Source organism: Lonchura striata, chromosome 5 (genome assembly GCF_050655825.1).
Source record: "Lonchura striata isolate lonStrDom1 chromosome 5, ASM5065582v1, whole genome shotgun sequence".
NCBI classification, from domain to species: Eukaryota; Metazoa; Chordata; class Aves; order Passeriformes; family Estrildidae; genus Lonchura; species Lonchura striata.
Genome location: NC_140707.1, coordinates 11,709,819 through 11,737,628, shown reverse-complemented (window position 1 = coordinate 11,737,628; position 27,810 = coordinate 11,709,819). Strand labels below are relative to the sequence as shown.

Sequence of the window (27,810 nt, the reverse complement as noted above, 5' to 3'; positions counted from 1 at the left end):
AGAATAACTTCCCCACCCACTGGCTGTGAGTCTGTCCCAGCCCAGTGAGGCTGTGATTGAGCTCAGGATATTTCACAAACACTAGGATAAGAATCCATATTTATGCTGCTACTGCTATTAGAGAAGCTCATTTTCCCTGATGCAATTAGCTCTTGGAGAAGGCAGACTATGCTTTCCAGGAATTTATGTAGGTAAGGAAACTCTGGAAAGCTCTCAATGCCATAAAGTTGGTCACATAATAATAATAATGACTATTAATTAATAATATTAGAAGGAATTCAAACTTTTAATGAAGACCTCTAAAAGATATCAAAGCATTTTTAAATACCAATTATTTTTAATCCTAATTGCTACTTATTAGTATAACTGAGAATCTATTAATGCTGAGCCTCCTTAGCAAGATAACAAAACTGTTTTTTAATCAAAACAGCAAATGGGATAGAAAGAAAGCATGGCCTGGAAAACCACCACACACATACAACAGAATACCATATTCATTTACATTTACTGGAGATTTAGGGCTGCCACTAGATATTGATAGAAAATCTCACTTGAAAAAGCTCAACAGGACAGAGGAAGAAGAATTCTGTGATTTTTCAGCCTGAAATGCAGTGATTTTAATCAGTTTTTTTATATTTATTAGAAAAACTGCTAGCAGCATATTTTAGTAAGGCAGCAGTTTGATAAGATTTTCTTCAGAGGTCTCAAAGCCTCTGTGTGTCAACATTCTGCATTTCCCCTGTAAAAGCACACCAAGCCTCCTTGCAGATGAAGAAAAAAAAAGGATAAAAAGGGAAGAAAAAGGACAAAAAATTACTGAATTGAATAAAAAAAATATTGACTATTGAATAAAAAATTATTTGACCAGTTTCTCAAAATATTAAAATAAAGCAGGAAAGATGCAAACAACCAAACATTATCCAAACAGAGAGAAACATGGTTTAATTAACACACAAACTTATTTTCACCAGGAAGAAAGCAGTTGGATTGCAGGGTAGCATCACTGCTCTGCCTAAAATTCCACGTGGAATAGAAGAATCTGCCTTGTTGCATCTCTGAAGGGCTCCCATGCTTCCCTCTGACTAATATGCTTTTTATATCAAGCCATGGATATATTCCAATTTCTCATCTAAGAAGCTGGAACAACAGGAAGACAAAAGCTTGCAGACCTCTTAATATCAGATCTGGATTTGCCTCCTCCCCTGGTCTACTCAATCTCAGAGCTCTTTTAAAAGCTCTTTTTTCCCCTTAACGCCTAATTCCTGTAATCTCTGATTGTTTTTCTGTTTCCTATCTCTTTCCTTGTGCTTTTCTCTTCCTTTCCAGTCTGGCATCTTCTTTCCCTCAGTGGGTTTTATGATTCTTCTTTACTATTCTCCTTCTGCTCCTACATTTTCCATAATTTCTATCTGTCTTGGCAGCTGGCCACACACTGCTTGAGAAAATATTTTTCCAAGACTGTTCATCTCCACCACGTCAGAGAAAACATTTTCATGGATTGAAGAACTATTATCTTAATGAGAAAAAAAGACATGACAGCACCATTCTCTTATTCATCCAAGAATTCTCAAAAGAAAGAAATGCTAATACAAATAATAGCTGTTTGTCATGTCTGGATCAAGCTATCAGGGATTAAATAGAAAATTCAGTTTAATAATTTGAAATGTTTCTCCAAGATTCAACCACAAGTCAAGAGTCAGTCACTCACATCAACAGGGATTATTACACAAATGAAAGGAGATGTGATTACAGCACAAGAAGGAAAAATTTTATGGTGCTTTTTAATCCAGTAGAAAAGGGCTAAAAATTCAAGCTAGAAATAACAGTGAGAATGTTCCAGTAGAAAAATTAATTGCTGGGGAAAATTATTAAATGTTTGACATGCCAAGTTTCTCCAGATTATGATCCAACAGCTTTGAAGGACTTAAGGTCAACAAAAGTGTAAGGCAGCCATGCAGTGTGATATACACAAAGTCAAAGCAGATGATCTAATGGTGTATTTTGGGCTTAATGTCTATGAAAACAAATTCCATAGTAAGCAAGCACCCAACAAACTTTGCATGTCTCCTCAGGCTGGAAAGTAAATCCCACAGAGTCTTGTCACCATTATACAAATCAAGGTCAGGAAGCCTTCAAAGAGGCCTCTACTTTGAGCAGCTCTTTGCAAGTCAAAATGCCTTTTGTGGTTTCCTAAAATAAGAATTGCAAGAAGTACCAGACTGAAAACTGCATGGAGGGAGCAAAAGGCACAAAGAAAGCTACACCACCTTCAAACCAAGATATTTATTCCAAAAATGGTTAAAGACAACTTAACTTCATAGCTACCCTGCCACAAGGTAAATGTCAGAAAAGTAAATATTTCATGACAAATGGAGCATATCCCTTCCCAGGTGATAGAAGCCTGTCATTAGAGAATACCAGGGATTGTGCTTACTTTAGTTGCTTTCAATTTCCACTCATACTGATTTCTTTCATTTTCCAGTTCTTCCACTTTAATTTTGAGGTGTCTGAGTTCCTGTAACAAACCCTGCAGAGGAAGAAGGAAATTAAAGGTAAGGTTTTCCTGGCAGATATTAATTTTTCCCAGTCTGAATTACAGATCATGCATGAGCCACACAGTATTCAACATTAAACTGCCACACTAAAACTGTGACCTGCTCTAAGAAGCTGTCCCTTAAATGTCCCTTCTCCCACTCCTTGATAGAATTGTATCTTGCTTATTCTAAAAGACAATATTATTAAAACCTTGATGGGGCTCTGACAAAACAAAATGTCTTAAAATGAACTAAGGAAAGGAAAAGTTTGAATGAGTAGCCCAATTTTGGACTCCTGTTCAGTATATACATTAAGCACCACACTAACATCTTGGATTACATTAAGATTTATTAGGAATGACTCCTAGATTTGACTCTCGGATTATTTCCCCAACCTACAGCATGCAGTTCTAATAGTCCATTAAGCAGTTCTGCACAAAAACAAGCCCAGAAGCAAGAGCACTATTTTCAAAATAGGTGTAACACACAGGATAGTTATTTTTATAATATAAACCTATGAGAGAAGTTACTGAAAAATTCCCTCACAATACAAGCAGATTACTTATGAGTTCTGGGCATGCAAATTTTAACTGAAGAGATGTGGAAATAATCTGATTTGAAATCAAGTATTAAAATGCTTTTTTCTAGGCATACCAGTATCATTCCATCTTCAGTGATAAGAAGCCATTTATGCAAAGTAGCTTTTGTTTTTCCATGTGACACATTTTTGATCAAATACAACCAAGATTTGTTATGTAAATTCTGGTACCTGCTAATATCAGGGAATAAACAAAACCGTGTTGGATTTGCTATTTTAAAAGTACCAGCAGATTATTTTTATTATGGCTCTTTTCAATAGAAAAAAGGGGTGTATGTCAGAGATTCTTAGCTGAAATTATTTTATACCTGTGTTAAGCTTTTAAGATATCCAGGAATCAATAATCTGTGCTCAGAGGACTGGTTAGGCCACACCATCAAGCACAGCTGGGGTGGCATCATCACGAGGAAAAGTAGCAAACTACCAAACCATGCCAAAACATGCTGCACATCAGACAAATCTCAATTCCCAAATCCAAAAAACCCACACCCCACCAGCGCTGCAGACTTACAAGTGAAATGGAAACTGTGAAAAATCTGAAAGGGGCAATTGGGTTTTACAGATTTCTGTGCTTTAGTCGACAGCCATCAATGGAGACCAAATTTGTCCCAGTAACTGGGACGAAGAGTCTGGGGTGAGATTTTTTTTTCTGGTCATTTTTTATGGCACTCTTACTCTTTGCTAATGAAAGCCACAAAGATTAATGGCAAAACATTCCCAAGGCAGCTCTGGTTAGTGGAATTTAGTTTCTGTGAGAGAGAGAAGAGGCAATACAGAGGCTTCTGCCAAGGGGAGCTTCTCATACTTCACACTGAGAGCAATTCTTCTGGCCCAGAGGCTCTACTGATCTTGCACCAGATTGAGGACCATTAGGGGTCAAGTCTGCTTTCCTATCTTGAGACTTTCTTTCTTGGATCCTACTATTAATTTCCAGCTGCAGTCTACACATCTGCTCCTGTAGGTCACTGATCAGGTTCACTACTGACTGAAAACATGGGAGGAAAGGGAGAAAAAACAAAAAAAGACAAAAAAAAGACAGGTGAGGAAAAAAATGATGCAAAGAACATATTTCTACAGTTGCAGCACAAAGAACCACGTGAAGCACACCAAAGGCAAACTAAAAAAAGACAGGTGATGTGTTTCCTTTCTGATAAAGTAGATGTAAATGAGTATTGCACAAAGCCACAGTTTACATGGAACAGAATCTACATTCCAGACCAATTCATGATTCTGACTCTGATGTTAAGATCAGAAACTTTTTTTGGAAAGTTTTACAGTCATGTGAGGGATCATTTGGAACATATTTTAATATGCTGGCTCACAGGCACACGTTTGCTGAAATGGGAGTTGATTGTATTCATTTGTACTTCCAAATCATCCAGTAGGAAGAAACTGCAAAATGCTCAGCTGGGGCCATAGTTACTCTTTCATAATTAATACACAGAATTCACTAGCAAAGTAATTCTGTTTCCAGGTCTAGCATGGGGCAGAAAAATAACTCCATTACCTCTCTCTCTGTCTAGGCAGGATCTTGACGTGAAGGAGGAGTTAAGAAACAGATGCAGGAGAAATCAGGAGGATAACACAGAAGAAAAAGTCATTATTTTAAAGTGCACCAGTTTGCTGGTCAGCTTCTTGGATGTGCATGTATCAGTGATACACACATCAAAAAATCCAGCTTAGAAAGCAAACCAAAGTCAAGTATAAAAATCCATAAGATATTTCACCTAAATTCCCCAACTCTGTAGCAAATAGCACTGAGTATTTTTTCAGGTATTAAGAGCCTGAAATGCTTTTCTCTTAGCTTTCATGGACACAAATAACATAAGTTTTGTGGTTTCTCAGTCTTCTCAAGTGGAACAAATTTGAGAAGCTTAATCCATCTTTCAAAGGACAGAAAAAGATTTTGGTGGACAGAACAACAGATGATGTGGCAAAAAATTTTTAAATTATTTTCTTCATTAGAGTTGCCTCAACAATCCTCCTGTAACCTCAACTCTGCAGTAAAATGAGGAGCTTTAGAGCTAGGGAATAGCAAGGACAGGGCAATAACAGCATTCACAGGCAATTTTAAACATTCACAAAGATTCCCCTAACTCACACAGAAGAGTTTCACACATTTTTCTAGCTCACTGTTTAAGATGAAATTCAGCAAAGCCATTTTACTTTATACATATTATGCTCAATTAGGATCACAGAGTCTGATGCTCATCCTCTTTCACCCAGTCAACCTTTAATGGACATAAACAAGGATTAGGTTTGTTTTTTTACCATCCTCTCCACAATCAGGTACCTCCCAGAGCAGCACCAGCCGGGCAGGGGAGCTGGCAGGACACTCACATCCATCTCCCTCGCTGTCTTTTAGCTCCAAGGCTTGGTCTGTGCTCCTCTTTGGCAAAGCTCTGTTAACCCACACCAGGTTCTGGATGCTGCTGCCTTGCAATCCTCTTGTCTTATTAAAATCCTCTAATTGTCTGATTAAAAAAGGGGAAAGGGAAACGTCCACAGACCCCACAGGGCCAACTTGATGGAACAGAAATGACAGAAACCCTTATCCCAGTGGAACTCCAGCTTGTGCCTTTGCAATTTTTTCCAGTTTCAAGGTAGAACAGGCCTTTTTGATGTTCTTTCCCAGCATGAACATTCATTAACACTAACTACAACACCTTGATTCAGATGAGACAGCACACCAGACTCCCCAGAGGGAGTCAGTGCCTCACTGACTCAGGTTTCTTTGGAATTGCAAGTAGCTTTGCACTAGATATTTAATTCAGAAGTTACAAGGGCCACAAAATACTTGCCAGCAGCCTTACAGCCAAACCCACAGACTTATCCCATGCTACAAAAGGAAGAAGCAGGACAGACAGAAAGTCTCTTTTGTCCACGTTCAGGTAGAGCAGACATCTGGGCAGCCATAAATCTTATGCCAATGCTGCTTCCTCATACCTTGCTACATTAAGAAAAACACATTTTCAAAATTTCTGAGGCTTCTCAGGTAAGAGAAAATCTACACAACCCCTTCAGGTGAGAGTCCAGAAACCTTCATAGCATTAATGTGTCAAAAGTAGGATTTATTCCCCAGAAAAGGAATTAAAGTGACAAAGCCAGGAGTGAGATAGCCCATGTACAAGCAGCTATTCTCCTGGCCCATCTGTAATATATATAAATAAATGGCACTTTATATTTAGTATGTACTTTTGAAGAGCCAGAGACAAGTGGCATTCAGTGTGAAATCGATACCTTTGAGAGGAGGTTAGAGATGCTTGATAAACTTTTTACTGCTCACTAAAACCAAACCTAAATGACAGCTGCACAAGACAAATTGAAACCAATCTTAACACAAACTCATATTTAGTAGGATGCTTTAATTTGCTTTCTTTCCTCCCAGCCTAATCAGAAAAATAATTCTATAGATAAATTCTAAGTGACTGGAAACAGCTGCTGTGAAATAAGCTGACACAAAATTAGAATAGAGAGAAAGCATGGTGGAGTGGAATGGTCCTGCAATGCCACATTTAATTTTAAACTTTTTAAGCCCCATTATTATATTTAGAAATAGCAGGGTCAACCATGAAGTATCTGAACAAGCTGTTTAAAATTGTTTAACTACTGGATGCCAAAACCAAGAGCAAACTACAAGTAGACTGTTTTTATCAAAGTGGTTTCTTCATTAGAAAGATGTAGTTGAGCAGTGGAGGCAAAGAGTTCAGGAAAACACTCAAAATATTATCAAATTTAAGCAGCTTTAGTCTAATAATGTAAAGAACACCAACAAATTTCATTCTGATGTTTGAAATCATGTCTGTATTGAAAAATTAGTATAATTTACAGGAAAAGGAGCAGAAATAGGGTTAAAGCATTAGAACTCAACTAAGGATCTAATTTGATTGAAAGCAACTCCTGATAAACAGGATTACTGCTTATTCAGGAGAATCTGAAATAGATACACAAATCACTCAACAAGCAAACCAAAAATGCTGTTTGTGTCCCATACCTTTCCTTACAACACCCACTTTGCTTTGCCACACACAAAGGTTTGCAACTTCCAACATGCCAGAAACCTAATCACACCTTGGGGTATTTAATAATTCAGCACACACTCAACGATTCTCAACTTTTCCATCAGATTAGAATCCCTTTTTCCATCTCAGCAGGAACGTGTCCTATCGCTTTCAAATGCCATAAAGACACCCAGGCTCTTAAAGCTCAACTTTTCCACCCAAGGGGGCACAAACCTCACTGCAGCAGCAGCAGAATTTCCCAGCTCACAGGACCAGACCTCCCAGGCACTCAAGAGTCCCATCCATAAAAATGCACCCAAAATCTCTGCTGCTTTCCAGGAGCCAGGCTGGCTGTGCATGCCCTGCAATAATTTAGGCATCCTGAGCCCTGTATTCCACTCTTATGGGAGGCACTGGGAGCAAGCTGCCATCTGCAGCCATCAGGTGCTGCTCAGACCTGTTCAGATTTTCAGGTAGCTTGAGAATGCTCAGGCCCTCTCTGTGCACAAGGCACTGGCAATTATGCCTGAGAGAGCACAAGAAGGGCCACAGGTGGTGAAAACAGCAGCTGGTGCCTCTCTGGCTTGTAAGCTCTGCCAGAAATTGTTCTCTTTATGTTATCTTTGCATCTCTAAAAAAAACTTCAGGGAATAAATAAGCTAAAAGCAAACACACCCCAAATGAGCTACGTCACTGCAGGCAAAGTACTGATGCAGAGTTATCACCTATTCCACTGGCAGAGTTATGGAGAGCAAACAGCTCCTAATTCTGCCTGGACTTCAAATCCTCCTAAGTCAATATGGAACAAAGTTTGGGTGTGGGGCTTTTTTTTTTTTTTTCCTCCCAGTCAGCAATGTATAAATCTCAGACTGAGCAATCCTCTCTTTCCCAGGCAGTCCTCTCCTGCTAGCTGGTCCCCTTACAGGACCACTGAGTAGAGCAACACATGGCAATTTGTATGAATTTCTCTCTTCCACCATTGCTTTCTTTCCCAGCTCCCACCTGCTGCTCACCACCATGATATGGATGTTGCTCAGATGAATTCCCTGTTTCATGCTCTCTTTCTTAACCAGTACAGCAAAACCTAAAGCTCCTTTGATGTCCAGAGATCTCCACATCTGAAAGGGAGTAATTAGAACAGCTTCCAGCCTATGATATTTTTTTTCACTATTTATTATGTAGCCACAAGGGGAAAGACACATTTGAGGCAAATTCCCTCCCATGTGCTATTTAAAATACATTAAAATTCCTGATCTCAGTGCTTGTGGCACCCCTGACACTACTGAGCTGACAGTCTTTTCTGCCACAAAAATGAGGGGAGAGCTCTGGTAGGCCTGGCACAGCCATGCCAGTCCAGCTCCCAGGGAAAGGAAAGGGTTAAGGGAACACTCACTGCAATAAATGCTTCTGGAAGGGACTCTGCCTTGATGAAAGCCAAACAGCAACCTCTGAAGTATGATGAGAGAGAGGAAAAGAAACTGCATGCTGAAAATGCCTAATCCTACTCCTCACTGAATTCATAGGATTGGTGACATGGGCTGTGCTGCAGGCATGGGAAATCCTATTCCCTGCTGCTTTCAGCCCATGTGTGACATGGAAAAAAACATAAAAACAACTAATGAAAGAAACTCACCTCAGCTTTGTTCTGTTTCTCTTCATATTCACTCTGCTCCTTTTCCATCCCAACCAGCTTAATCTTCAGGTCTGAGACTTCAGCCATCAGATCTAATTTCTGAGTCTCGAGCGACGTGCGACTTAGCAGCTCCTGAGAGCAAAGCAGAACAATTTCCCCAGTTATTTATGTGAGCACTGAAAGACTGCCATGTGTATTATTGCAGGCCCATATTAAAGCCGCAGTACGAACCTCAGTGTGTTTCTCAAGTGCTGCAGTTATTTTCACCTAAATGTTCTGTGTTAATCACCAAACCATCGTGTCCCACTCCTCATTTCAAGCAAATGTGTGGTAAAGTTAATCCCTGGGCTAGACATGAAATCAAAAACAATACCGAGGCTGAACAAACCTAAACCCACATAATGGCACATTACAAAAGAGCTGGCGTCTTCCTAAAACACTCATCAGCCAAAGTTATTCTTTAGGATTACCCTGCAGACCTTCTTGTCATGTGTAATCCAATAAAGGATGTATTGCAGAATGAGCACCTTAACCCAAATTGAGTAGCAGAGGCAAGCAACACCTCTACACCAATAAATAGTAACTTACACCATGTAGTACTGGATGGCTTTTGAGAGCTGCACAGTGTGGAGGGAACTGCAGTGAAAGAAATGTCCTAACTGGAGTCTAAAAGGCAGTGTCTAAACTAAGAAAGAGTGTACAGGAGAAACATCTGGTCATGGCTTTTGCTTGTGTGCCCCAGATTTGTTTTGCAGATTGCAGAGCAGACAGACTCTGGATGGAGTCCTATCAGTGTGTTTGGAGAACGGTCAACATTCACACCTTCATTGATTATTTCATTTTTCAGGAAAGCCAAGGCAAGAAACCATCCAAAATTTAATGCCTCTCTCACCTCCATTTTTGAAAATAAAAAAGTCCCATCAGAACTTTAAGCTTTACTGAAAAATTCATACCTAGTTTTCCAAGCTCCAAATGGATTTTTAATGAAAGAATGTAGGCTTCCAAATGGTTAAAAGATTTTATGATAATTCATAAATCCCATTAGTGTGTTGATCATATGAATCACACTGAGGAATCACAGCAGACTGTGCTTTGAGTTACATGGCAGTGATTTAACTGAAGTTGCCACAGTTAATCTGGATCTGTGCTGGTGGTATTAAGGGATCAGAAATCACCATGTCCAGCAGCCTTTTCTCATCTCTTCCTCTGCCTCAGACTGTACAGTACATCGTAAACCATGGCTTGGAGAATCCACAAAGGTTACTTCAAAGATTACCGAGTTAAAATTTATTTCAAAATCTGCTCTACATCTAAGTTATTTTAGTCTGGTGGGGAATATTGCACAAATTAAAAATAGTACTAAACTTGCATCTGTATTGCAACACCAATTATCTAAACCACCCACTATTCCCAATGCCATGCCCATTCCTGCTGACATTGGCAATGATATTTGTGGATGGATGGGAAAATAAACAGAAATGTAACCTCATGGTTTTGGCTTTTTTGCTTTTTTTGTCTTCTCTGAATGAAAAAAATCAAGCACTAATCAGGAAAAGATATTGCACTGACTTTTTCTAATTGAAGAATTCTAAGAGGCAGTCAATGAAATCCCAGGAGGATTTCATTGATTGCTTTCTACACAGGTGATTAAAAATTACAATTATAATTACAAATAACTCCTCTGTCTTCCAGAATAACATTAATTTGCAGGAGTTGCAGAGGCACATCCCAGTCCAGACTGGAACAGGCTCTGCACAGCTGTTAAGATAGCAGACTGCTGCAGGTTAAGGCAGAGTTAAAAATGGGAGCTTCGATACAAAACAAAGCCACTGAACATCAGAAAGAAGAGCAAGATGAGGCAACTCTGCCCCCATGGACAGACTCTTATTAACTTTTGAGCTAAAACAACATTTAGAATTTTTTTGGGCACTGATATGGTATTCCATGATATGGGAGGAATATTTCTTAATAAGGCAAGGAGCCACGGCATCCCTCTAGGGATTTTAAACAAAAGATCTGTCCTTTGAGTGCACCATCTGGCATTACTTCTTATTTTTCCTACAGACCCCTAAATTACCCTTTGTCATGCAGTGCAGAGCAACCCACACTCACTCCTCTCAGCCCAAGTTCAGGAGCCCTGTGTGAACGTGGAGGCACTACCTGGTCCAAGAGAGCAGAAAGGCAGCTGCTTGGGTTTGCTTTGCTTTTAAATCAGCTCAAAGAAAATTTTACCATTTGCTCTGACACTGGGGAATCATATCCTCAGCTGGAGTAAACTGGCATAAATCTCGTGACTTAAAATAGGCAAACCAGCTAACTACCCCTGGTTTGTTTTCAATGGAGCTCCTGTGATTTAAAACAGCTGACAATTCCTCTTGCATCCAGAGGACCCAACTTGTGCTTTGAAAGCAAGTGCCGTTTAAAGTAAATGTCTCCTCTTGAAATGGGAACATCTGGAAGCAATTATTTTCATCTTCAAGCAGATGCTCGCAGCGAACAGCTCATTAAGAATGTGAACCATTTTGTTACCGAGAAATTATAGTGTATTGCAGCGGTATGATGCAACTTGAATTCAGCCAGAATAAATATGCAATTGTAAGAAAAGAAAATACAAATTTCTGTTATTGGTTTGAAAGCAAAAAAAGATAATATAAGACAGGCAAAATGGTAATTTAGGCTGTAGCAGCTTTAGGAGGATCTTAGCTGAAAAACCAAACAGATACAGAACATATCCTGGGGAGTCTTCTTCAGAAACAAGATACCTGTTTTTAGTTTTAAAATGTATTATACATTATACTCTGTACATGTAATTTATCTTCTTAAATGAGTTCTTTCTAAACTCAACTTTTTACTTTAAAAATTGAGGAGGCATGCAGAAGTGATGATATATGTGTACCAGACAGAGCAAAGAGTAGCAAACTATTTCCAAATACAACACTCTTTTTAAAACTCACACTGTATATTTCTAAAGTACTTAACTTTTCCAGTATTCCCAATGAAGCTGTAGCCCACGCTGTATATCTCACTCTCACATTTAGTTGTCTTGGAAATATACAATCCTTATAAAACAATTTATAAATATAAAATGACAAAAATAGCATGAAAAGAGGATATTACAATTCTTTAGGCTCTCAGCTGCAAGCACAGAAAATTCCAGGATATTTAGCTCTCCACAAAACAGAGGAAACAATCATGCCATACACTGATTGAGAAACCATAAGTGAGATTTTAGTCAAGTGAGGAGGGAGGAAAAAAAACAACCAAAGATCCCATTTTGCACTTTTTTTTTTTTTGTGCACCACACAAAATACAACATTTGAAAAATCCCTCACTTTTCACCCTCACTAAAAACCTTGAGAGAGACAGACAGGCCAAGCTACTTACCTGGGAAGCAAAATGCAGCCAGAACCCCCCCTAATGAGTACTGCACTTCTCAAGCGCTGTGTGTCAGCTGTGGCAGAAATAAGATATTTGCTTAGCTGGAAGCACAGCTGAGAGCCATGTACGTGTGCAATCACCATGAAATGGTGCAAGGCAGTAGCAGGCAGGGAATTACAGCCCTCCAATTCATCATTTGCCCATTATATGGTTAAGGCAGGGAAAGGACAGAGCTTCCCATAGCCCTGCCAACTTGACCAGCCCTTGGATCTGCCTGAGGAGCAGATTCCTGCCCACGTTAACTCCAAAAGAGCAAAGTGGAGTGCTCACCTGGAGAAATAAAGCTGCACAGCTTGAGAGCACGCTCTGAAATCCTTAGAGCTCAACCAGAGCAGCACAGAACACACTTCAAAATCTGAAGCACTAAGCCAGCTGCTGGCAAGAAGCTCCTGCATGCTATAAACAAGTGCTGAAATTCAGATCAGATAACTCGGGCAACTGAAAGTTGAAGGAATGGTCTTTGCCAGCCAGCAAAGTTCCTGAGGAGCAAACAGATACACACCAGATTTATACCCTGCAACCAAGGCAGGATTCTGGCTCCCCTGAGCATGAGACAGCTGCAAAACCAGAGCAGGTACACACTGAACAGTGCTGGATTCAAGTTCCTACTTTGATACAGCTCCTCCCTGCATGCTTTTAATGCAGTTTTTAAAAAGGTTCTCTACTGTCTGGCACACCTTCCTCTGGCCCTTGCACTCAGACAGAAGTGGGCCATAAACTGACACCAGAACAGAGATCCACTCCTGTTTATACCCAAGCATTTCAGTTTTTATGTGTATTTTTTTTTAAGGCACAAACAATCCTAAACCCAAGTCCTTCATGCTTTTCAAGAGAATTCACTTGATTGAAGACACAATCGTGTTCACACTACAAAACCAGCCAACCAGAGTCCCCTAGATTGTGTCAGGAATTACTTGGAAGGCAGAAGGACATGGTCAAACCACATCTAGGATTTGGCTGGAAAGACCCTGCCACCCAGACCAGAAATGCCCTTGGCTAAGCAAACTGCTGGCCCTTATGCCAGAGAGCTCCAATGGAAATTGCTGTCTGTTACCCAAATAAAATGCAGCTCTGGAATAGCAAAGAGGTAACAAACTAGAGATTTACTCACGACAATTACCAACAAATACACGCAAAGACACCGTGGAGGTGAAATCTGTGTGTGCAGAAGTTCACTTTTCAGGTGGACATGACACAGCTGCCAAGCCTGGCAGCACAGATTCCACAGCACTGATACCTTCACATCAGGCATGGCTGGTACTCCCTGTTATGGGACAGTTTAGGCAACTTTATGGAGCAGAAATTACTTCTGCTTTCCAATTCCACAGCATGTTGATAGGAGATTCCCTCAAGGCCCACTCTCTTCCCAAAAAAAAAAAAAAAAAAATTATTTCTTAAAATTGACTGGAAGAAAGAACTTAGTAATGCCACAAAGTAACTTAGAACAAGACACAAACACACATACACACACATCACTGCTCTCTCAAATTGGCTGTAACTTTACAATTTAAAGCAGTTGATATACTGAAAATAGGCTGTCACAGCATAAATTGTTTCCCTAGGACAATTGTAAGAAGTTTTTTTAATTTTACTTCTGGACATCTTCATTGCAATGTGCCAAGGGGAAAGGCAGGCAGCTGTTCACATGAGCCAGCCTTTCCATATGCTTCACACATCCAGGAGCAGGACAGACACCCCACTGGAAGGTAACTCCATGAAATTAAACTTGTGTCTTGCTGCCAGCCATATTCCAGAAAATTTTCTGTTACCATTTACTATGGAGGATGACTTTGTTTCTTGGCCCAAACCTGAATTATTTTTCAGGACTGAATTAAAGTTTTGCCATTGACTGAGTTTTGAAAAGGCCTGCTTTGTTTTCTTGAAGGAAGAAAACTCAGACACCTTCAAGGTGGAAAAATACATTTCTTCCTTACAATCTGTGGTGGAAAAAGTGTCCTTACAAAAGTAAAAAGTAGGGTTTGATGCCTTAAGCATCACATTATCTGTACCTGTGCACACCAGGGCATCTCTGCATCTCTCACACGGGATCCTCTCATTGCTCAAATGCTGCTCAGCTGGATTTTCCTTGGCTGTGCTTCCATAAACACTGAGGTCAAAGCACGTATCTCCTTTGCCCTTCTGCCACACCTTGACCTTTCCTGTCAGCTGTTTGACTCAGCCATCACAAAACCAGCCCCTTCCACCTAAATCCCAAGTCAATTTTCTTGCAGCCATGGAGGAGAAGGTTTGCTGAGCATGACAGACTCAAATCAGTGCCTCAAACACGGTCAGAGGAGGGAGAAGGGTGAAAGGAGAATCTTTCTTCTCTTCTCCCCTGCTGCAGCTACTCCACATTCAAGATGCCCACCCAAAATGCTGAACAGCCACTTTTTATGTTATTTGTATAACTTTTATTTCAGTTGCTGTTTCAGAAGTGGTTCCACAATCACTTTGTAGCAGGGTTCAAAACAACGGTGCATAAATCATAAGCCAAAAGGATTTTTTTGCCAGTAACCCCACCCTGACAAGTCTCTGCTAGCACAGATTCAGCAAAAACTACTTTGTAGGGTGGCATTAGATACCCCTTCTGCTGTGGAACTTCCAGATACCATCATTAGGTTATCTCAAAGTTTACACTTTTTTTTATTGAAGCATTTTTTGCACAGAATTAATTATGAGTCACTCTTTTTCTGGTTCTTGAAATTAAAAAGACAGGGCTTTACCTTTACTGTTCCATTTTCCACTTAGAGGAAGCAGCTAACTTAAGTTCACAAAGGCAAAAAATCAGTGGAGTTCAATATATTGTAAATAAGGAAGCAGAACCATGAAATAAATCCGAATTTACACTACAGCCTGTCTCAAGAGGGTAACAGAAGTCATTCTGAAAAGCAGGACACCAGCAGCAGCTGCTGGCTGAGAAGATCTGAACCCGAATCTCTCCAAAACCTGACTGATTTATCTGTTGAAACCCCTGAAGCCACACACTCAGTCTACTTTTGACAAATTATCTGCAGAAACGGCCATTGGCCACATATCTGGCATGAATGTCATGATCACCACACAATCAGGTCATTCTCTTCTGCCCAAATCTCAACTCATCCCCCAAAGGATTATCCAAAAGGGGATAATATTTTCAACAAGGTGAATGGGGAAGGTAACAAATAAATTATATTAAATAGGATCCTCTGCTGAGATAACAAACGGACAACTTCTCTGTCTGCTGAGAGATCTAACTTGGGTTTCCCATATCCCACTATCTACTGGGAGAAACAACAACTACAGCTGCTCAAAGTTATCCCAAAATTTAGATAGAAATAATAAATGTCTTATTTTAGACATATCTGGAGATTCTCTGACTTATTTAGCTTTGGTACAGCCTTTTGCAGCTTATCACTTTAGGATCAGCTTTGTAAGCGATTCATGCACATGCCTAAGGCCAGACAAGCAGATGCAACCATTTTCACTGAAATGGCAATGTTCCTGCAACTTTATATTCTATTTTCAGATGCCTCAGTGTTCTGGTAAATAAGGCTTTAAGTTCACAGTTTCCTCAGAAGAATATCTGGGCAAAACATTTTAAGTCAGAGAAAGAATAAGCAGTTTCAGCAGAAGTCACAGAAAAACTGTGACTGGGGCAGGGAGCTTCTGCCCTCTGTTGTGAATGCCTTCCTGGAGCCTGAAACCAGATTTTCACAACTTAAATAATCACTGTAATAACTCAATAATTTGAGTTCCATTTCCAGTTTTCCACTGTAAAACTACATGCACTCACTGTTTGTCTTTTTAAAGATGTCCCCTCAGAATACAGCCTTTCCCAGCTTGGAAGCATTTTGGACTGTGTGAGATGGAAGTTTTTTCCAAGAACCTCTGAGAATTATAATTTAAAATGTTTAGGATATAATTTTATATTTTAGAAACTGCTGCTGTTTACATATACATGCACAAGGATCTTTATCATAATTTAAAGCTACCATCAGTTAATAAAAAGGCTTGTCTCACGTGGACTAAAATAGAAAATATATGACACAAAATATTTGTGTGGGGTGAAGAACTAAGCTCATCAAGAACAGTATCTATCAAAAATAATTCTGGCATAGATTTTTGAGGCATATTTACAGTTTCAAATATATTTTTGGTATCTTATGTACTGCATTAACAGTGGGCAATTTGCATCTGTAAAAACAGAAAATTGCACAGGGAAAGGACTTTGGCATCAACAGACCTGCAAGTTCTGTGACATATTTAATTTACCATTTGCTCTGCTCCCTCAACATAGAACATCAAAGAGCAAAAACTAAATCACATAGGCTGAAACTGTTGACTGAAATAAAGAAAAAAATGTCTTTATATACTGATTTTCTTATATCAAAATAAGGGGAAAGCTCCGAAGTTAAGAGAAAATGGTTATAGAACAGAACTTGATACAGTAATTCATTTCAAATTGCTGCTTGTTCAACTTCAAAGCCATAGAAAAACAGAAGGCATTTAAATAAAACCTCTTAATTCTATAACTCCTACATGTATTAGATACATTTAACCTGTCTAACCAGTTACTCAGCCATGTCCAAATAAGCACAGTTCAAATAAGACAAATAGTTTCATTTTACATGCTGCCACGTACAGCATTATGCAACCAGCCAGTAAAACTTCTCTGCAACAGGAAAACAAAGAAACATTTATTGAGGGGAAAAAAAAAAGAAGTGCAAAGCAGGAGGAGAACAATAAAAGAAGCTTTTTTTCTTCCTCTGTGTTTTATCCTGTTGCCAAAGGCAGTCACACATGCAGACAAGCTGACCATGTGTGCTCACCCCACCTCTGGAGAAGGTCTGCAATCCAGATTTTTACCTGTTGGAGCATTTCTTCTGTAGCATTCAGCTTCAACTGATGCCCCTCAAGACAGATTTCTAAGTCCCGGATTTTCTCTCCTTGAGCTTCCACCTGGTCTGTGAGAACACTCACCTGCAATTTGAGAGGAGAAGCAAAGTGCTACTGAACTGACTGTAAATAAGTTTCAATTACCTTATGCATATAACATCCAAATGCACGTTTTGACAAGAAGTTCCCTTTTAAAGCTCTCAATGTTTTAATATTCTTGTGCACTGCAGCAACCTGCTCTACCAAGGCAGAAGTTTTGCAGCCTTACCTGTATTTCACTGCAACCCCGCCCTCTCATCTCCCCTCCCCTGCAACTGTTTTGTTTTGATATAAAAAAGAAAGGGCATTTCAAGGAGAGGGGGAATGCTACCTGCAGGTAGACTGGGTCCCTTCATGCAAAAGTCTGGAAAATTGGAAAGGAGCAAACAATAACAGAGGAAATATTTTATGTGGTTTTGGAGCGTGCATCACTGTTTCGGGTGCTGTTGGCATTTCACTCCCTAAAACAGATAAGTAGGGAAACTCTTCCTTCCCAGCCCAACTAGTTACTTTACTTCTTACAAGAACAAAACTTTACTGATAGACCACCTATCAATAAAGAGTTCTGAAGCTATAAAGAATGCAATGAGTAAAAGGCAAGTTTTAGCTGTGGCAAAGTTCTATTCCAACAAAGAATCCCAGGCTTTGGCAAGCCAAAACATGAAAGTCAAAGCAGGGAGATGCAGACAATGAACCCCAGGAAAAGAAACAGTAAGCAATCCTGGTAAAGAGTTGTGGGAATGGTGGTACAGAGAAGTGAGTGTGCAATACAAAAAGCCCAGCAGCTGAACCCAAAACTTGCAAAGTAGAAAAAACTGCCCCAAGTTTTGATGTTAGAAAGATATGGGGAAAAACCCAGTGGAGACCATACGCTCATTAATTCATTGTGACTATTTCTTTATATAAAAGCCTTGATTATTCTAGTAAAATATTATCTAAAACAAACAAAGGAGCCTAAGTTGTTTGAACTCAATTTTGAAGAAAATGCATGAACAAAACCTTATATATGCTCTCACATCCAATCTTGCAACACCTTTATCAATAAAACAAATAAAAAATGTACAGTATACAGAAGTGAAACTTTTAAGATACATCCACTACACAGCATGTCTAAAACCCAATGAACAATTGAGTTCACTTCAGGGAAGCTGCGGAGGGAGATGTCTGTATTTCTTTTACCTGCTGACATAATGCCAAGCATGCCTGGGAAAAAAATCACAGAAAAAAAAAAAAGAAAAAAGGAAAAGAATTTTTTTTTCCTGTTGAAGTAGTTGTCTGTAGCTTAAAGTACAGCTGAACTCAGGATGAGAGATGATTGGAAGGAGTGGGTGGAGGCAGATGGCAGGGGGACACATCCAAGCTGGAGCAGGAGAACTCCCTGCAAGAAAGTCTCTTGCTTGTCTACTTTGTTTTGTTCCCATTAAATGAGGGATGATACACAAAAAAAAAAAAAAAAAACCCATGTGAAGTCAGAAGGAATGAAGGGGCAAACTGAATTCTCTCCTTCAGTGTGATGCAAGTTCCAGAGAAAGAAAACCAGCTTTATTTAGAGCTTCAGGTTAGGTTTAAATACCACTTCAACCTGGAAAGAAAACTCTTCATGTTAAATGTGACCTGCAAAGGAATTTAGTGAAAGCTTAGCAGCTTTAGAAGCATGTGTTGGGTGTTCCAGCTGCTGGGCTGAGAGGCACATCAGCCACTTGGAGCTCATATTTTCCCTTCTGTCCAGGATCACATGTGCCAGACTCTTCAAGGAACCCGAAGGCTGCACCCAGAACAAAATCCCAGTTTATGCTAGGCTGGCAATTCCATCTTGCTTTAGGAGTGCAACACCTGCAAGACTCAGCCTGTAGGTAATATATTTTCTGTAAAAGTGAGGGGCATTGAGCACTTAGTTAAAATTGGAGTGTTAGAGTGTTAGAAAGGATTAAAATCTGAGGCTGGAGTGCTCCCAGCCTCCCATTCCCTCCAGCCTGCAGCTGTGGGCCAGTGGCTGGTGCAATTCAGCATGAGGCACAGAACAGAGATGCTCTGCTCCCTTTCTTTTCTCCTCCTTCCTGCCCAGGTCACACCCAGCAGCAGCTTTGCACCAGCACAGTCCCTCCAGCCACAAATCTCAGCCTGGGGCTTGCCTGTGCTCCTCACATGTGACTGCCTGGACAGAGGAGATGCTGTAAGCCAGGTCCTAAACCCAGCTCCACCTTGGCACCTTTGTTGTTGTTGATGTTCACCTTCCAGACTGAGGTTTTTTTTGTCTTATTTGCCTGGGGGTTTTTGCAGTTCCACAGCAACGCTGCGCAGTGGGAAAGGAAAATGCAAAAATATTGACTAAGCCTTCGGGTTTGATGGAGGGTGGAAGTGATGGGAGTAAAATGCAAGAGAGATTATTTTCAAGCTCTGATTTTACTCTGTTCCTTCTAAGAAAAACTCTAGGCAGGTCCCAAAACATGTTACAAACCACTGTGTTTTGTGCATTTGGCTGGCTGCCTCCCTGGGTACCTGTTTGTGTGGATGAAGAAATAGTTCTTGAAAATCTGCAGGACAAAGAGAGGAAAAGCACATCCTGAGCAGCAGCCTGGGACAGTCTGCAGGGAGCCACCAGCACTGGCCCTGTCATACCCAAAGAAGCTGCACAGAAATGTGGGGAACACAGGAGACCCTCCCAGGTGCACAGTCCCACCATCAGCTCTGGATGGAACAGATGGATTTGGCACCCTAATTGTCTCTCCACTCATGAGCTGCTCCTGCATCCAAAACATGAATGTACACTGTGAGAAGTTGTTTGCTTTTACTAATAGGATCAAGTTTCTAGCATTAACAAACAGTTGATTAATAAAATGTGTTCTAATAAATCTAAATTATAAAAGGAATTTGTAGCACACACTTAAATTACAACTAGAAGATTGTTTTTCAGTCAGGTGGGTTTTTTTCCTAAATTTGGTAATAGCAATTTAGTTTAACAGTAATTAAAAAAAAAAAAAAAATCCAACCAAGCCAAAGCTTGTGTCTCAAAACATTCATTGTTTATTTGACAACAGCAGTGAGGCTTCTGCTCAGTAAATGAACACAAGTATGAGCAGAACATACAGGACAAGACATGTTTACAGAAAATTGTGACTGAAAGCAGGGAGAACACCCACCCAACAGACTTCAACTTTGTTTGATATAAATATATATGCTTATAATATGCATTTGAAAGCATGAAGGGAAGGATCTTCAAAGACATTTAAATAATCTCCAGCTTCACCTTTTATAAAGCATGGAATATACAGTTTAGTACTAGCAAAAATACACAGAAAAAGTTTTTTTTTTTTTTTGAAATTGTGCAACGTGTGTTCTGCAGGAGGAGAGCTTACATGGGACATGGGATCTTGGAAAAAAAAAGCTTGGTAAACTGAGAAACAGGAAACCTGGAAGAGCTTAGGCATGCATTTTACTGTCAGATTTTCTCTATCCCTGCTTCCCTCCCCCTTAAGCTCTTTGAAGATGTAAACAATTTTGGTACAGCATATAAACAGGAAAAATACCAGTTCCATCTACCTGCCAGTCTTCTGGCTCACAAAAAATGGTAGCACACAGAACCTAGAAAACTGGCACAACCTAGCAAACCTACAATGAGAACCACCATGCCAGAAGTGGCCTGGGACAGAATTATTTTTAATCACTTTGTCATCCCCCACTTTTTCTGCTGTTACACCTCTGTCCTCTACCAGCCTGCCCCATCACAAAATCATTTAGAAGGATGATACAGATTACAAATTAATTCCCAGTTAAACATCAGCTATGTTTGGCGACCTGCTAACATTTGTTTAACAGAAAATACTCTGCCACTTCAGCTTTCATGCACTGGATATCAACTATGCAGGCAAAATTCTTCTCTCTTTTGGACATACCTGCAGGATAAGCGACTCTTTATCACCTTCTAGTCGTGCCAACCTTTCTTGATAAGTTTCATTATTGGATGAATGATGGTTCACCTGTGACTGGGAGGGGAAAAAAAAGTGCTGTGAGAATTTTTACAGTTCAAGTTTCAAGCAACAGTTAATAAAAGTTTTGTATATTAAGTAGCTTTTATATGACAAAAAATATGAAAAAATATGTGCATAGACCAGAACTGTTTATTTCATACGTATTAAACCTGTACTTACTGTACATTAAAAATTAGTGTACATTAAGAATGTACCTTCTTAAAGGTATTTTGAACACTCTCTCATTTCCAGCATTCAAGAGTGGTAAATCAATAGACTGGTATTTTCTAGAAAGTTATAATTTCAGGGGAAAAAACTATTTTACCAAAACAAAACCTATTTAATTTGAAATATCTATTCTCCACAGTATTTTTGCAAAGTCAATGAATCTTGTATTTACTTTCAAGTGGCAAAAATTGCAATAGATGTGTTATTCCTAGAAATTACTGAAAGAAAATTAGAAGTTTTTTGTTAGCAACTAAAAATTTATTTAAATGATCAAATTATTATCAGGAACTATTCTAGCCACCCAATTACTCACAGGCTTCTAAAAGGCTCTAGGGAGCAAAACCTTCTAAAACATGATCTGTCCTTCACTATTATGTCCCATTTCCTATGAATTTTAATATTTCACATGGAAACACCACCATTAAAAAAAAAAAAATATCTGCAGATTTATTTAAGTTTAGAAGAGTTTCCTCAGTTCATCCTGCACACTGAAACATTGTGAGAATGGAGCTGTTTGCTCAGAGCATCAAAAGTAACCTGAGCCCCCAGAGGTTGATTTCCCAGCTCCACTGCAGGCACTGCATTTCTGCCAGGGAACACAACACTCAGCCTGGATTTTCAGCTAACACAGGAATCCAAGGAGCTCCCTTCAACTGCAGCTGACTTCTCATTTATAGTTACTTGCACAATGTCACCAATAGAATTATAATCCCCCTCCCCAACTGCCTTTTCTTTTTCAACTGAAAATTTGTGAACAGATTTAAAAAATATATATTTATAGCTTCTGAATCGATGCTGAGTCCAACAGGCCCAAACGTAACACAAATGCTGAAAATAAACATGGTGCTAGTTAACACAAATCAAGAAATCAAATTTTTATTCAATCAAAAGACACTTTTCAAGCCATAAAGTGCTGAACTAGATGTAAGTGTGGCACTAGATACAAGTGTGGCACCTTTGTAAGATGAGAGAAACTGAGCATCCTTATCTCTGATTATTTTGAAAGAAATTGAGATAATCACAATGGCACCAACAAACAGGGGCTGAAAGATGTCTGACGAGATCATCTTCTTCACTATTCCATCCTAGAGCCAATAAGTATTTGCAATATTCTTGTTTTGTCTTCTTCTAAAGACCTCTAGAGTTGGAACTCACAGCTTCTCCATCTGCTTCTTCCCTACCCATCATAAGAGCATTTTTCTTCATGCCTAATCTGAATCATCTCTTCAACTTCATGGTTAACATACCACCATAAAGGAAAACATAGGTCCTTCCATTCACTTCAGAGATTTTTTTACATATTTGAAGATTATCTCTACATCTCTAATTAGCAGGTCCCTCCTCATGCTGTGAAAGAAAATACTAGTTTTTTTGTCTTTTCCTCATAGATTATTTTTCAAGATTTGCTTTGTGGTTTTCTTTTGGTTCCTCTTCACCAACTATTTCCCAGCTTCTTCTGAAATTAAGGATTTAAGAGGAGACACAGCTGACTCCAGCTGAGACTGGTTTAAAATCTTTTCACAGACTCCTGGGACATATTTCTTTCCATATAGTAAAATTCATACTTTTTCAGCCTAGGACCCATAAGTTCCAGATCCTTTTAAAATCCTTTTATTTAGCCATCAGCCTGTTCTTCATTCTGCTTTTACTCTTTGTTTCTGCTTAAATGTATAACTTTGAGTATGTCTGCGCTGACTTGCATTCTATTATTTATACTCTTCTCCTATGCATCTAGCTCTTATGTTTTAACCATGTCCTTCAGCATAGCTGCAACACCTCTAAATTCAATAATCTTGGTCTTTTGTTCCTGTTTAAAGGGTCAACAGGAATGCTGGAAACAGAATTTGCAGGTTCTCACTCCATACCTCACTTACCAGCACTCACCATCAAAAGAAGAACGTGTTAACTCTTCTCAAAATATACTTTTGTCACAAGGTTTTGACCAGCTCATAATAAAACACAACTAGGGTTCAAGACCTCACAGAAATGGCTCTAAATTGCAGGTGTGAGGTCAGCCAGAAAGGCCTCAGATAAGCACAGGAAGGTACAGTAGACAGAAAAATGACCTGCTAAATAAAAGTGTCTGATTGACGTACAGCAGTTGTTTGAGCCTCGGTAATGCTCTGTGGCACGTATAAAGACAAGATAAAACAGTGTAACATGAACCAAGGCCATCTGTGGATGGTTGGAGAGCATTCTGCTGTTGTGAGAGTCAGGACTGAGAGGAAACTGAGCAAGATGTCACATGTATCAGCAGCAATTGAATTCAAGACCCACAGCACAAAAGACACGAGAACTCACAAACAACAAATAAACACTGCTCATGTGGTTACACAGGTCTAAAAAGCTGAATCTGCAGGGTTTCCTATAAAGCTGTTACTTCAGAAGATCCAGCATTAAAGACCAAAGATTGTTACCTGGGCTAGACAAGTTAGAAGCCAAATATGTTAACTATGCCTCTTCCAATGAAAGAACGAGAGAGATTGCACAAAACACGTAAAAAGTTTTATGATAACAAAGTAGAAGGAAAGATACGCTAAGGCAAGGCAGCTAAAAATATGCTGATGGCAGTACCACTGCAGATAAAAAATCAACTGCATGCCATAAATACTTTGCCTACAGGAATCATAGAATTCTTAAAAATGGAAAAGAGTTTTAAGATCGAGTCCAACCCGCACAACCACCTTTTTCACCATAAAACCATGTCCTCAAGTACCACATCTACACATTTTTTGAACTCTTCCAGGAATGGTGTCTTTGCCTGGGCAGTCTGTTCCCATGTTCTACAACCCTTTTTGTGATGAAATTTTTCCTGACATCCAGTCTGAACCTCTCATGGCACAACTCAAACCATTTCTCTCATCTTGTCTGGGAGGAGAGGCTGATCCCCACCTCGCCCCAGCCTCCTGTCAGGCAGCTCAGAGAGGGGTCAGGTCTCCCCTGAGCCTCTTTTCTCCAGGCTGAATGCCCCCAGCTCCCTCAACTGCTTCTCGCAGGGCTTCTACCCTCCAGAACCTCCCAGCTCCATTGCCCTTCTCAGGACCTGCTCCAGCCCCTCAATGTCCTTCCAGAACTGAGGGGCCCAGACCAGGACACAGCACCTGAGGCGTGGCCTCAGCAGTGCCCAGAACAGGGGCACAGCCCTGCCCTGGTCCTGCTGGGGACAATATTTCTGTGCAGGCCACGTGCCATTGGCCTCCTTGGCGCCCTGGGCACACCTGGCTCATGTTCCATCGCTCACAACCACTACGCCCAGGTCCTTCTCTCTGGCCACTGTCCAGCCATTCTGTCCCCAGCCTGGAGTGCTCCACGGGGTTGTTTTGACCCAAGGACAGCATCCAGAAATTGGCCTTGTTGAATCTCACACCATTGGTCTTGGCCCATTCCTCCAGAAGATCAACACTCCCACCCAGCTCGGTGTTATCTTTGTACTTGCTGCATGTGCATTCGATCTAGATCATCAATAATGGCACCAAACAGGACTGGGTCCAACACTGATCCCTGGGGAACACCACTGGTAATGGTCCCCAGCTGGATGTGGCACCATCCACCACCACTCCATGCCAGGACATCCAGCCAGGTTTTACCCACTGAAGAAGGACCTGTCCTGCCATGGGAAGCCAGGAGCTGCAAAGCAATTTCTTGGGGCATCTGTATTACAGTCTCCTTAGTGATTTTGGATATAGTTTACTGCCCATCAGATGGCAAGAGATATTAACCTAAAACAATTGGAACAATTCCAAATCAGCTGTAACTCCCAGTTCTAGAGAAAGAAAAGAAAAATAAAACTTCCCATCACCTGCTTTACCTTCTTTGTTTTTATTTTCCAAATCTCTCTTTGGAATATGCTCATTGATTTAACATGAAAATAATACTGGAATGTTGCTGGGAAGGTCTAAGTATCACTTGCATGATCCAGTCATTACTGAGTCCTCTTCCAAGAAAAGAGCTTGAATTTTCCTTCTCATGTGACACAAAAAAAAACAGACTTTGGAGAACAATTAAACAGCTTTGATTTAAAATTGAGATAATCAGCAGAAGTATCAAAGGATATGGCAAGAAATGTTGGTCAGTTGATGTTTTTCTCAGGTGTGCCTTTTCAGCACTAAGAATCTCCAACACAGCTAATTTTAACCCTAACCCCTCCAACTTCTGAAGTTGGTCAGCAACCTGTGACTCAGAAATTTGTCACAAACAACACGGATCTCACTCTGGGCTGTGGAGTGGGGAGGAGCTGGGAAAAGAAATCTGGCAGTCAGTGAAAGTGGTGATTTGTGAGCTTTTTCAACAAGTCACCCGCCCCTGTGAGGAGACAGATTGTGTCATAACCCTCCTCTCTTCCTTAGCCACATGAATCACATTCAGCTCCTCTGATACTTGGACAGGATGCCTGTGGCAACGACAATACTTGTATTAACAGGGGAGATTAGGGGCATGCTTGATGTACCGCTTTTTGTTGGAGTTTAGAAGCTGAAAACAAGGGGAATGGCCAGCAGAGTCCAGGCAGTCAGGTTTACCATAAAGTCCTCAAAGACCTCAGTGCTGCATTCTGGTAGGAATCCAGGGCTTCCCTCTGGCTGCCCTGGCAGGTCTGGGACCCTGGCAGGGGTCAGGAACCCCCCTGGACAGAGCCCCCAGAGACACTGGCTGTGATCTCTGGCCATTCAAAAGAGTTTTCAATCTTACAGGATGAATTACAAGCTCTGAGTGTTTGATAGAAGTAATAATTAAGTGTGGCACAGGTGCAAAAGTAAAATTTTAGGATTCTAGATGAGGGGTCCAAAGGGATCAAGATGGAGGAAATTGGGTGTGCCTTGTCCTTTTTCCCCTTCTTCATGCCCTCCATGTTTCACTGTGGTGTTGGCATTTTTCTGTTGGTTCAGGCTGGGGACACACTGTCCAACGTAGGTGACAGATATTGGCACGTTATTGTCAATCCAGCCCAGGGAGTTTCTGGTATTTAATGTTTGTAACATCCCACTGAGGGCAGAGCCCCACACGCTGCCCTGCAGGACAGAGCTGGGCAGGGCAGCAGAACATGTGAGAGATAAACAGAATAAACAACCTGGAAACCAGCACAGACCAATTATGGATTCTGCTTTGGCAGGGGGCTGAGAGACAGAGACTTTCTACAATCTCAGAATCATCAATACCTCAGATTCCAACACATTCCAAGACAAGAAAATGGACACTGCAGCCTCTTCCCAGCCTGTTTGCATTTGACAATATTTAGAAGTGCATGGTCTTTCCACCTCTGTATTACTCTTTGTGGTCACTAGAATTATGGTCTGAGTCACAAGGAGTTGTATTATGATGAGTGATGAGTGAGCAGCTCACACAGTAAACATTTTTATTTGCATCTGACTGTCGAAGCAAAAATTTAATCTCTTGGCATGTTAGTGCTACCTCAGATACACACCCATCCCAATGTATGTGCATTTCCTCAGTTACCTCAGAGGAGGAGGAGAAGGCTGGAACACAATTTCTGGATCTATAATTCTTGCCTTTCATCTGAAGGCAATTAGTAAATCAACAGCAGGATTTTTTTATTTGCCATTGTTACTGGTTGCTTAAATGAAAGTAGCAGTCACTTGAAAAAAGCTGACAATGCATAGTCTGAAATTTAACAAAGACAGAGCTAGGCAAATTTTGGGTAGTCCTTAAACCAAATGAAATTTGAACAAATATTTTTACTTTATCTGGATAATTTTTCTAACAACAAATACTTATATTTTTCCTCCAGACAGTTACACTTATTAAAATAAAATATCCTTACAGAAGCCACAAGATTCACCTTCAATATCTTGAATTTAATGGCTACATCATGGGTTTGATCCCTCCACATCTTGCTGGTACAGGTTAAGAATCTCATCCGGAAAAAAAGGAAGGCATAAAACCAATATAAACCAATTTCAGGCCAGCCATCAGCTCTGTGCTGCACAGTTTGCAGTGAATATGAGCATTTATATGAATATTTTTGGGCTATAACTAAATGTCTATGTACCAAAATACGGGTTGTGCTGTTTTTATCTGGAATGGTAGCTTCTAATTAAGGATGGGTGGAAAAATAAGAATAAAGCAACAGGATGACACAAAATTGTATGTGAACTCTCTAACCCAAGTCCCTTGGGAGAACAAAAGAATATTTATTTAAAATGAGACTCTTTCAGGTGGTGGGGGTATTTCAAGTCCCTTAGTTTGCAAATGAAACTTTTAAGAGAACCACACTCATGCCCTGTGGAAGAGCCCAGTATTAATTACCTGCAAAACACTTCCTCCAAACTGCTTTATGACTGTGCTGCTGGCCAAGCTGTGAATTTAAAAGCACGATGTTTATACACCAGGAATTTTCCCTGCCCTCCTTCCTTGGCTCTGTCCACATGTGCTCAGGTTTTGCTGCCCACTTTGTCCATCCCTCTGGCCATTCTTGGCCCAGCAGTTCCACAGGTCATGCCGACACCAATAAAGTCCAAAGGCAAGAACTGAAATGTGGTGA

General features: G+C 40.2%; 1 protein-coding gene across 50 annotated transcripts in view; it reads right to left on the bottom strand.

Annotated features, from left to right (window-relative positions):
• The window catches only part of PPFIBP2 (PPFIB scaffold protein 2), a 96,440-nt gene that overhangs the window by 20,498 nt on the left and 48,132 nt on the right, over positions 1-27,810 (bottom strand). For 24 of the 50 annotated variants that reach the window (XR_014955320.1, XR_014955321.1, XR_014955322.1 and 21 more), the window contains 5 exons: positions 21,012-21,101; positions 17,050-17,163; positions 8,767-8,898; positions 3,938-4,117; positions 2,435-2,527 (listed from right to left, as the gene is read on the bottom strand). Coding sequence is in view for 39 of the 50 variants with exons in the window: in XM_085579674.1 (XP_085435800.1) it covers positions 2,435-2,527; positions 3,938-4,117; positions 8,767-8,898; positions 17,050-17,163; positions 21,012-21,101 (609 nt within the window). In the remaining 11 variants the exon portion in view is untranslated. The other 26 variants (XR_014955327.1, XR_014955328.1, XR_014955329.1 and 23 more) reach the window with 6 other exon arrangements.